The 12,391-nt window shown below is 34.6% G+C and overlaps 1 protein-coding gene across 2 annotated transcripts in view; it reads right to left on the bottom strand.

Annotated features, from left to right (window-relative positions):
- The window catches only part of LOC105489865 (protogenin), a 123,910-nt gene that overhangs the window by 50,344 nt on the left and 61,175 nt on the right, over positions 1 to 12,391 (bottom strand). For both annotated transcript variants that reach the window (XM_011755065.3, XM_011755072.3), the window contains 7 exons: positions 10,650 to 10,787; positions 10,211 to 10,369; positions 9,437 to 9,596; positions 7,950 to 8,197; positions 5,671 to 5,835; positions 3,495 to 3,800; positions 2,567 to 2,755 (listed from right to left, as the gene is read on the bottom strand). In XM_011755065.3, the coding sequence (XP_011753367.2) occupies positions 2,567 to 2,755; positions 3,495 to 3,800; positions 5,671 to 5,835; positions 7,950 to 8,197; positions 9,437 to 9,596; positions 10,211 to 10,369; positions 10,650 to 10,787 (1,365 nt within the window). The remainder of the gene's footprint in view (positions 1 to 2,566; positions 2,756 to 3,494; positions 3,801 to 5,670; positions 5,836 to 7,949; positions 8,198 to 9,436; positions 9,597 to 10,210; positions 10,370 to 10,649; positions 10,788 to 12,391) is intronic.

Here is a 12,391-nt window from a genome sequence, read left to right as displayed (position 1 = left end):
TCTACAGCTGCGAGAGGTCTCTGTTACCCTGAACTGCAATCAGCCCAACCACTCAATCTAATTCCACAGTCAGGAAACAGGCAGCTATTTTCATAGACATAGTATACTGACAAAATAATTTCCCAGTTGATGCATTAGAAGTGATTTTAAATGGATTCGCCTCAAATAGCATACACAGTGGATTTCACAACATAAAAACAAGGGCAGTAATATATGATTTAATTTTAAAACATAAGAGAAAATAAAAGTTTTGAAAGTTGACCATAGTTCAGAGATGATTTTAAAAGTTCAACAAAGATCAATGGGTCTTCCTCATTATAAATAAATAAATACATACATGCGTTGTATGTGTGTATATATATGTATGTATGTAGCTGTAGAAAATTTTGAAGAATGGCCAAAGTTTTAATAAAATGTCTCTCTAAACTTTTCACAACCCAATTTTTTTTCTAGTAAATTAGTCACCTATTGAGAATAAGCTCCCTGTGATGTATAAGAAGAGCGTGCTAAGAATGTATTTTTTTGTATCTTCTATATATTCATATTTTCTTTAACAGAAAATGAGAAGTAGTAAGCTTGATCTATGATTCTTCATCAACAATTGTCCCAAATCATGTTTCTTATGTAATAACTAAGCAAAATTTTCTTGAATCAATAATCTGCAGGGAAAGGGACAGAACACTGAGAAGCCACAACTAGGAATAAATGTTGCTGGCTTCAGTGGCAGTAGGTTGGGCTAATGTCATCTCAGTATCAATGGCTTAAGGAAGGTGGAACATAAGTAATTTCTCCTCATCATTTATAAAACTGTGTGACAGGCTGGACATGGTGGCTCACGCCTGTAATCCCAACATTTTGGGAGGCTGAGGTGGGTGGATCACCTGAGGTTGGGAGTTCAAGACCGGCCTGACCAACATGGAGAAATCCCGTCTCTACTAAAAATACAAAATTAGCTGGGCATGATGGTACATGCCTGTAATCCCAGCTACTTGGGAGGCTGAGGCAGGAGAATCGCTTGAACCTGAAAGTAGAGGTTGCGGTGAGCTGGTATCGTGCCATTGCACTTCAGCCTGGGCAACAAGAGTGAAACTCCGTCACACACACACACACACACACACACACACACACACACACAGGAAAGAAAAGAAAAGAAAAGAAAAAACTGCGTGACAGAGATCAATAGTGAAACTTATTTAACCGAATGCAGATTAAATTAAAAACCAACATAATGAGATTATAAGCAAAATACCATCTGGAAAACTGCATAGAACCACAGGATGAAGTTCTGTGTCCCTGCATCTGAAAACAGTCTCCCACCACTGCTTCTTACTGTGCAGAGACTCAAATCCAACGCTGCTTTCACAGCCTGTGCTACCGTGAGGCCAGGGAAGGAAATGGAGAAGCCCACGGTTGGACTGCTGAGCCTACCTCCCCTCCCCTTCACAGGGCAGTCTGTGAAAGGAAAAGCCACAGTGCTTTGTAAAATCCTAATATGTCCAGAAGGTGTAACAATTCAGTAGGTATTTAGCAGGTTGGTCATCATAATTAAAGGGACTGCTTTGTACTTAAGGGTAAAAATCTACTTATGAGCAACAAATAGCTAAGTGTACACTTTATATCTTGATGAGTTTTTATCAGTTTATATCCATTTTTTTTTTTTTTTTTTTTTTGAGACAGAGTCTCGCACTGTCACCCAGGCTGGAGTGTAGTGGCGTGATCTTGGCTCATTTCAAGCTCTGCCCAGGTTCAAGCTATTCTGCCCCAGCCTCCCAAGTAGCTGGAATTACAGGCGCGTGCCACCATGCTCAGCTAATTCTTGTATTTTTTTAGTAGAGACGGGGTTTCACCATGTTGGCCAGGCTGGTCTTGAACTCCCGACCTCAAGAGATCCACCCATACTGGCCTCCCAGAGTGCTGGGATTACACGCATGAGCCACCATGCCCGGCCCATGTATTCATTTTGGATATACATTACTTTCTACTAAACATGCTTACATCATGAAATTCCTTTCACTCTACAAAGATAGGAAGACTAGGGAATAAAATTGTGTCTTTCGGAACACTGATGAACTCAATCACAAAGTTAAGTGCTTTTTCCCAGTGTTCCTGGGTTACAGCTATATAAATATTCAGTTATTTTATACCTAATTCATAATTATATAGCAATTATATAGCAATCTCAGGCACATTTTAATTGAAACTTAACCACTGAATATTATTTGGTGATATCCCTGTTCTAATTCCTATTCTACATCCACCACACACTCACAATAATTGATCAGGAACTCAATCTACCAGAAGTGAACTCCACAAAGAAAAGCAGATTTGCAGAGCTGGACAAAGACAGAAAGATACAATGGCTGCCTGATATTTTGCCACTGGACTCACAATGGTAAGTCAAAGACCAATCACTGGCTTCGGCAGTAGCATATACACACTGACATAGTAAAATCAATTCTTTTCTTTGTACCGTTAAGTCAGTTCTCCTGCTTTCTATCCAATAACTTTTTCCCCAGTTGGTCAGAGAGGAAGGAAAAAGGGAAAAGCACAGTACAAACTCACTCACCTAAGCCACTGAGAGTATAGAGTAGGTCCTCGGTATCCAAGAAAATGGGCCCATTCTCCTGCTGCCCTTCTTCCTTGTAGTACAGCTTGTAGCCCTGAATAGCAGCCGTGTCCTCTACATCTTGCTGCCACCTCACAGAAATGGTGGTACAGTTCAGAGGCTCCAAATGCAACTCTGGAGACTTAGGGGCTAGTAAAATTCATCAGAAAATGTATGTATAAACAACCCAACATCCACATAAAGACACAGAATAGGGTAGTTCTCTCAGTTTTAAGCAAACAGTTACCAAAAGGGTCAATCCAATAATTATACCGTAACCTAGCTTTCCAAATTTCACAATAATATTAAACTTTGAGATCAAAATTTAAAATATATAAAATACTATCTTAAAAAGACCAAGATATCTAAATAATGATATCTACATATTTAATTTTTTTTCAAAGGGGCAATAAATACTTTCTAATTTTGGCCATTCATTACTCCTCTGTGATATAGAGAACAGGCACTCTTGTCAGTCAATTAACAAGAAAACCAGTCATGTTACATTCCACATTAGTAAAACAGAAGAGTGTAGAATTCTGCAGTCCTATAGTCTTCCTATTGAACTAAGGATTTTAAAAATATATGGCAATAATATTAATTAGGCTTCTACGAATATCTTACTTTGGAAACTGAGTTTGATTTGTATTGATCTGTTCACGAGAGATTTGCTAACAGCACAACCAAAAAGTTTACACACAAATAAACTCTATGCAAAAGCAACCACTTAATAAAAAGTTTAATTTTGTTCAATTAAGTCCATCACCTACAGAATATTTTTATTTATAAAACAAAATTTAAAAAATATAAACATAATTTCGAGAAGAAAAACTTGATTTAAAAGTAAAAATACTGTATTATCTTTTCTCAACAGTCTTCAGAAATTCACCTTTCACGCTTGTAGCTTTGGGCGTCCTATGTGACGTCCATACTGATGACTCTCCCAGCCCCACTCTGGTGGCGGCAGTAATCCGAACCAGGTAGACACTGTCAGGTTTCAGACCTTCCAAAAGGTACTCATGCGTGGTCCCCGGGAGCTCCAGAACTTGGACGGAGTTCTCAGTACTTAGGCGGAAAGACAAGCGATACAGCACCACTCGGCCCCGCTGATATTTGGCAGGGATTGGCAGCCAGGAGATGAGAATATCAGTGGGACTTCGACTTGTCAAACTAATTTCAGGAGGTCTCAGGGGAACTAAGTCATAGAAGAAAACAGGTTGTTTATGAATATTTAGAGTTGAATTGCCACTTAGCACACCAGTAACTGCATTCTCTTAATTAGCGACGTATCATCAAGAAGAGACACTTTTAGCCCTAGCAGAGGTTTTCAGTGAAACAGAGAATAAACCAGAAAAAAGAAGAAAAAATAACGAGGGAGGGTTAAGTGTGTGGAACAAAGAAGATAAGATATTCTTCACTGTGATTGCAACTGTTTTGTTGCTGTTTGGAACGAGTATGAGAATGTTTGATATTCATACAAAATACGAGAACACTTCTCAAATAATTCCACCAAAGGGGCTTTGAAACAAGGGAGAGTGAATTATACAAGGGTGGGGAAGCCTAGGATTCTACAGTTATAACCGAGCAAATCGTATTTTGAAGTGTAAGAGTTGCATCTTAAAAATTAATGTGAATTTTGTATTCCTAATTACAACATATGTTGTTTAATATAAAAACAGTTTTTCCTCCAAACATTTTAATAAAACTGGCATTTCAGGAAAATGAGTCAAATACAGTGACAGGTGGTCTAATACTAAGAGTTCAGATGGGTTCTAGAGTTAGCTTCTCTGTGTCTGAATCCTTGTTCTACCATGTATGACTCTGCGATCTTGGTCAAATTAACTTCTCTGTATCTAGGTTTCTTCAGACACAAAATGAAGAAAATAATAATAGCTCCTTTTACAGTGTTTCCCTGCTATACTAAGACTCACTTTCTTCAAGGATATAGAGGGAGAACAGACCTCACAAACCAAAAAAAAAAAAAGGTCTATCTTTATTAGCCTGCTTTTCACCTTAGACATGCATAACAGAGGTTAACAGTAACCAGGTAACTAGAGATGTCATATACTGCAGCTCGCTCTAAAGTGGAATAGGCTCTTAAATGAAAACTAAAATTTGGATTCAGTATCCACACGAGTGAACCTTTTTTCATTTAGTCTAAGTCTGATTTTATAAACACCCAAATAAGTGGCATTATAAAGATATAATAAGAGATCTGGGACTAAATGAACAAAAAGGAGATTTGGGGATTATTTATACAAAAACATTTTAAAAACTAAGAGCAGATCATTGCTTGAGAATAAAACATTTGCTAAGGGAGAACAGTATGATTAAGCATATATTAAATAATTCCCTTTCACAGTGCAGGGTACTAAAAAAGGTCTTCTAGAGACTCTGGAAAGACAGATGCCTCCTTTTACAACATGATATAAAGACTGAGAGGAGGAGAATCAGTTCTCTAGGGCTATCTTAATGGATGAAATTTCCCACCATTATAAGAATAATATGAAGGTCTGGTGTTCCCTAAAAGAACCACAACTCAATTTTCAACCCATGGTTAGGAAACAAGTTGAACAAGTAACATTCTCCCCCTTAAGGAGTATAAGCATATTGTATTTAATCAATAGGTACTAAGTGCTAAGAATTTTTTGACAGGTGATAAGTTGTATAAAGTCCAAGTTTTAGAAGTCCAGTACCTTTGGCCCTCAGTCACTACATACACTCAATATGTAACAGTCATTACAGTTATTCATGCCTAGACAAACCTCACATTTTGTTCTATTCAGTACAAAAAAGTTTGCAACATATTCACAATTTAAACTAGGAACCTTTGAAGAAATATAATGGGAATATAAGAATTTTATTATTGAATTTTTATTCTGAAAGTGCTCTTTATCCTTACCATGCTACTGGCAAAAAGCAAGAATGAGATTTTGAATGGCAAATTTAACACACCTGTTTTTTAACCAAAAAGAATATATTTTCTTTAAAACACATTTATTCACTGAAATTGACAAAACATACGAACATTCATAACGAAATGATCTAGAATCATGCTTTCTTACCGTCCTCTAGAGTATTCTGTGTCACGTGGTCCGACATCTGGCTGGCTCCCATTGGCATATATGCTACAATGTAGAAAGTATAGTTGCTGGCAGGCTCTAAGTCATCAATAATATAATGAGTTGTGTCATTTCCGATGACTACTTGATACTCTTCATTATTTAAACCTAAATTAAAGAATCCATGTTTTAAAATGACAGATATTCAAAATAAAATAAACAAGACCATTTGCCTGCACTGTGAAACACTGATCCTTGGGTCTAATCTCAATCTCTTCCGTGCCTCTTTACAAAATGTGAACAGGAAGGTCTCTATTTTCTAAAAGTAACCATATTTTGCTACAAATTTCTAGAGGACTTTTTTCCTGAATAAATCAAACTGAAAAGAATTCATCTTCTCCAAACTTCATTTACCAACTAGTCAAAACCCACAGAAGAGACAACGTACAGCAGTAATATAACAGAGCTTAACACAACAGAATATTGTAATCCGTAACAGTGTAAACTTGATTTGCTTCAACTTGTGGCATTTTTTTTTTCTTTTAAACATAAATGGAGAGACAGTAGGGAATGTAATGGCTCCACTCTTTAGAAAAACAAACCAAAAGTTGTCCTGCAAAAGATCTCATTTTGCCCCTCGAGATTCTATTAAATTTGACTGACATAAGTTGTTCTTTTATTTATAATACTGAGGGCAAAAAAACTGGGAGTCACAGAATGTGCCTCAAAATGCTTTCTCCCACAGTTGTTTTTTTTTTTTTTTTTAAGAGAAAAAAAGTCTCAGCAACTCTTAATCAAATATGCATGGCAAGGTATAGAAGAGGATTTGTCTTTGTAGGATTTAATTCCTACAGAGCAAACCTGTAAAGTGGAACAAGAGCATTGGCAGCCACTGTGCTTTGCTAACAATTCACAGTAAACGCATGTCAACTTAATCAAATCTCTCTAAAGACGGAGTCCCTTCTCCCCACACTGGATTTACAAACAAAACAGAAGGCAAATTCCAGTATTAAGTTTTCCCACATTTCTGAATTAACTTGATAGCATTTTAATTAGACAAGATTACAGGCATTTCACAACAGACTGGCTAATGGCTTGTTAATTAGGAGCTGCATAGTACGATTTCTGACCTACCAAACAAGGTCCTTGAGTTCGAATTAAAAAGCCTTGTTCTGTTCCTGAATAGACTACTGAGCCGCATGTGGAGGCTCTAATGAAACAACCATAATAGGGAACAAGAGTGGTCCCCACCAAAACCAGCATTCCTTTTACCTTCATAAATCACTAAAAAGGGAATTAACATACTCCAGCATGCTCAGTTATCAGACTTTCATTCTTCTTGCTTCCATGACCCCTGATTTACATTCAAAATATTCCTTTTCAAAACCCTACTTCAAAGTACAAAAAACAAATAGCAGCAGCAACAACAAACCACCTGTTTCTATGGATAATTTTATTATATCCCCATCCTTAGGTGTTTGAATTTGTTTTTAACGTATATTCCATAAAAGCTAAGCTGTTTAAGTATAGAACTGAAATTTCTAAGCCTTTACCATGGTTTCTATGAAAAATCAATAGAGAAATTTCTAGGATTTATCAGTAGTTTCTCTTTTTCCTCTAAGGTATTCGCTGAAAGTAAAATATAAGAAAAATTTTTAAATCTCCAAAATAGAACCAATAATTCTGAATACAAATTTTAAGACACATTTTATTTCTACTTTTATATGATGAGACAGGAGTAAAGAATGTCCTGTTCAATTTTCAGAGGGTTCTATGTGATTTCAGAAAACATTCATAATATACAAAATATTTAAAATATACAAAAGCAAAAATATGGGGAATTTGACAATGTTTACTTTCTCCCTTAAAAATAATAAAAATATACATAGTTTATTATTTTACTCAAGTTACACCACTATGACTAATGTAACTGCATACTTAAATTGGAATATTAAGTCTCAGTTAAGGAATTTATGCCTTGTCTGGAATGAAATTCATAAGTATACCACTTTGTAACTTCTAAGCAGGCGGTGATGCTTTGTATTAGCTGGTAACTGTTTCTAAACAGAAAAATCTTCAACTATACTTACATATACAAAGTACACAACAGCATGACATTTAGAAAACAATAAATACAAAGATGATAGATTATTTTATTAAAGAAGATAAATGCCACAGAATTTCAAAAATATTTTGTGGATTATGTAAGGCATTATTCGTACTGAAAACAAATCCTTGATAGCAAGGAGTACTCAAAAATAAGCACTCCTAATATTACTTACCTTCTGCTTTCATGTAATGTACAGAATAGGCGATGACTTTGTCTGAATTATAAAGTGGCCTCTCCCAAGCTAAAAGAATGGCTGAGCTTGACATGGTTTCAGCATGCACATTATAGGGAGCACTGGGTCTGTCTTCTGACATCACTACAGTCAGTCTGGCTCTAGATAAAATAGATCCTTGGCTATTCTCAGCCATGCACTGATAAATAGCATCATCTTCAGGAATAATCTGGTTAATTACCAATTTACTGGGGAAAGAAAAAAAATTATTTCCATGAAAAATTCTAAGAATGAATTCAAAATAAAGTTTAGCTATTGCTAAATATACTCTCATCTTATTTTATTTTAAAATTCAAATTAAATTCAAGCATTTGTAGAACCCTGCAGCAACTATGTGGAATCCTGAAGACTTTTTGGTGTGTTTTTGTTTTTGTCATTTTCTTTTTGTTGTTGTTGTTTTAAAGAGACGGGGTCTCACTCTGTAAACCAGGCTGAAGTGCAGTGTCACAGTCACAGCTCACTGCAGCCCCAAACTCCTGGGCTCAAATAATCCTTTCGCCCTCTTGACTCATCCTCCTGAGTAGCTGGGACTCCAGGCATGTGTAATTTTTAAATTTTTTGTAATTTTTTTGTAGAGACAAGGTCTCACTATGTTCAGCCCAGGTTGGTCTTAAAACTCCTAGGCTCAAGTGATCTTCCCACCTTGGCCTCCCAAAGCACTGGAATTACTGGCAAAAGCCACCATGCCTGGCTTATATAGTCTCATTTCAGATGATAAAAGTTACTGACCTACCAAAAAAAAATATGTAATCTGTCCCAGTGAAAAATATTCTACATTAATTACTTAAAATTATTCATTTTTGAGTCTGCATTAGAATTTGTGATATTCAAATGCTCGTTGCTTTAGGTAACAACTTATTTTTTAAAATGTGGCTCTTATTAAGAATTTATATTACTTGAATAGCATCTAATTTACAGAATATTATAATGTGCACATAAAATACAGGTCAACAAAATGTTTAAGTTTTGTTCAACACAAATGAGAATGTTACAATAATTCGTATTTATGCTAATAAAAATGAATTCTTAAAATCATTAACTATGGAGAAATTATTAGAGAATTATTTCTTCTAATTTTCTCATTGTTTGGAAGAAGGAACTAAGACCCCAAAGAGCTAATATGCTTTCTTGTGGTAACTTAACTAGTGGCTTAACAGCACAAGAACCCTGGAGTTTGGGGAACTGTGTAACATTCATTTTATTATCACCTACCACTTTCATGATCCATGTATAAAATACTCATGAGTATTTAGCATAGCACATGTATGACATGCTAATGTTATAAATCTTAATTTCTTAGTTTAGTTTCATTTTGTTAATAACTATCAAGATAATTTAGGTATTTGATATAATTATAACCATTTCACATAAAAATTACTAAAGCCATTATGTCATATATAAAATGGTAGCAAAGTGACACAGCCTACCTGTTGTACATTTTAATTCTACCATTTGAATGTATCTTCCTTCCATTTTTCAACCATGACATCTTGGGAGAGGGGATTCCTTCTGCCTGACACACAAATCGAGCAGTGCCAGCTCGAGGCCTTGTTAAACTTTCTGGCCATTCAACAAATGAAGGAGGAGCTATTTTTAAAGAAAAAAACACAATATTTCTGTGATCCTAATAGGAATGATGTAAAGAGTCAAGGAAGAAAACAGTAAATGAAACAAGTCCCATTCCTGAAGATGGCTGACATGCTGAGCTCCTATCTACATCTTCATACATCACTCCAGGTGCCTTTTCTCGGCACTGCTCAGCGTTCACTTTCTCCACGATTTCCCTATTCAGAGCATCTATATAGACACATTTAAAATATATGTACCTATCATCCTTCTTAACTAAGAACAATATATTGCCACTTGCGAATGCAGTGCAAGTGGCTATAATCAAGAGATTAAATTTTTAAATTGGCAAATAGGTACATGGATATGTGTGTAGGTGTGATGGAGACAGAAGGCAAGCTTAAAGAAGAAGAAATATAATGGTACGCACGTAAACAGAATGGTGACCTCAGAATGATTCTACAGTTATATTTTAATATAAATATTTATTTTTTTTCCTGAAATTCATCATTGGATTACCATACTTCACATCAATGCTACAAAGCTCAAGAAAGACAGTAGTAAGCTATGAATGAGATAAAATGGCAAACGTTAAAATGTAAGATTCCCCTGATTGCAGAATGAAAGGAACATACCTAATACAGTTAAAGTTGCCATAGCAACTGTAAAGTTGCGTGTGCCAGGGGTAGTGGCCCGACAAACATATACTCCAGCATGTTGTAGCCTGACATCAGATATCATGAGATTACCATTTCCAAGTACCCGAGTATTAAAGACATCAATGGATTTGTGATCTATTTCAAGGAGAATACTTCAGTTAAAACAATGTAACAGATAATCTGAAATTATGTCAAAAGACCACTATCCAAGCAATCAATCATGGAAAGTATAAAATTAAGTATAAAATTCTCTATGTTAAGACCTTTTCTCTATACACTGAAAAGGCAAAAAATTAAGACATTCAATAGCCAAACCTGTGTTTTTGTATATAAAATAAACATCTTATAAATTTCATTAGAATGAACAAAATTTAAGGAAAAGACTTTTTGTTTTGTTTTTCCTGAGAAGTCTTACCAAGGCGGCTCCAAGAAATGATTGGTTTGGGATTTCCTATGGCCATGCATTCCAAAACTACAGTCTGATGAAGAGACGCTGTTATGTTCTGTGGACCTGCTATAATTGTTGGTGTGTGGAAGGATTTAGACTCCTTAGCTTTGGGGAGGAAAAGACAGAATATAAAAATAAATCATAAATAAGATATAATAAGTGAAATTAGTAGGACATTTATTCTCATCACTCACTTTTCTTTTTTTAAAACAACTTCATTGAGATATAACTCACATATGATACAATTCATCCATTTGAAGTATATAATTTAGTGGTTTTTAGAGTTTTCAGAGTTGTACAACTACTACCACAATTAATTTTAGAACATTTTTATCACTCTCCAAAACAATCCCAAACCCATTAGCAGTCACTCCCAATTTCTTCTTCTCTCCACAGCCTAGTAACCACTAATCTACTTTTAGTCTCTCTGGATTTGCCTATTCTAGACATTTCATATAAATGGAACCATATATTATGTGGTCTTTTGTGAATGGCTTCTTTTTACTTAGCATAATGTTTTCAAGGTTCACCCACGTTGTTACATGCATAAGTACTTCATTCCTTTTTATTGAGCAATGTATATCATTGTATAGATAGAACACATTTTATTTATCCATCAGTTGATGGACATTTAGGTTATTTTCCATAGCATTACTTTTAATTGAGGTTCAAGCACTCACTTATATAATTTAATTATCTAAAATTTATTTACCTAGAACTAAAGCATAGCATTAAATACATAACTTCAGCCTCTTTATGTTTTTCAAAATTTATTCTTTTACAGCCTTAAAGAATCTGTTAGAAACCAGTATCTCTTGTGAAGAGTAAACACTTATATGAAGTTCAACAATGTCTTCAGTCCAGGTCTTCTTCCGCTACATTTAAATAAACTTAACCTTTAAAATAAAAACTATCATCTATTGCATTTTAAGGAAATACCTATTTCTTTATATGCATCTCTCTAGTTTCCCTTCTACCTATATTAATATATAGCAAAATATATAAAATTGTGTTTGCTTAATATTAACAATGATAATTTTTGCATTGAGACTGAGGATATTTTTTAACTTTTATTTTTGTGTTTTAAAAAATTGTTTAATATAGAAGTTTTATATTTTCTATTTTCATAAACATTACTTTTTATAAAATGCATGTATCATTTTTACAAATGCAAATTACGGTATTTCTTTAAATGACAAGCAAAATAATACAACTAGAAACAAACATATCTTTTTCCACATTAGGCAATTCTGGTAGAAATGGATGACTGTTACTCTCTTTTTTGTGCCTTCTGTATTTTACACCTTTTAAAACAAAAGTGAAATAGAGCCAGCCCTCAGTATCTGCGGGTTGCACATCTGTAAATTCAACCAACTCAAGGTTGAAAATATTTTTTTAAATAAAAAATAAAAACATACACATTTTAAAATACAATATAACAATGATTTATACAGAATTTACATTATTAGGTATTATAAGTAATCTAGAGATGATTTAAAGTATAAAGGAGGGTATTTAGGTGAATGAAAATGCCATGCCATTTTCAATAAGGGACCTGAGCATCAGTGAATTTTGGTATTGAATAGAATACCAAAGACTGAGTATTTGTTAATCTTTCTTAAGACTGAATACTTCTTAAAGACGTTGACGTAACATAGAAAACTGGCCTATGAAAGAAGAGTTGCTTAATAACTGAAAATAACCATTTT

This window comes from Macaca nemestrina, chromosome 7 (genome assembly GCF_043159975.1).
Source record: "Macaca nemestrina isolate mMacNem1 chromosome 7, mMacNem.hap1, whole genome shotgun sequence".
Lineage (NCBI taxonomy): Eukaryota > Metazoa > Chordata > Mammalia > Primates > Cercopithecidae > Macaca > Macaca nemestrina.
The sequence above is the reverse complement of the archived record's forward strand: the minus strand, read 5'-3'. Positions and strand labels throughout refer to the sequence as shown.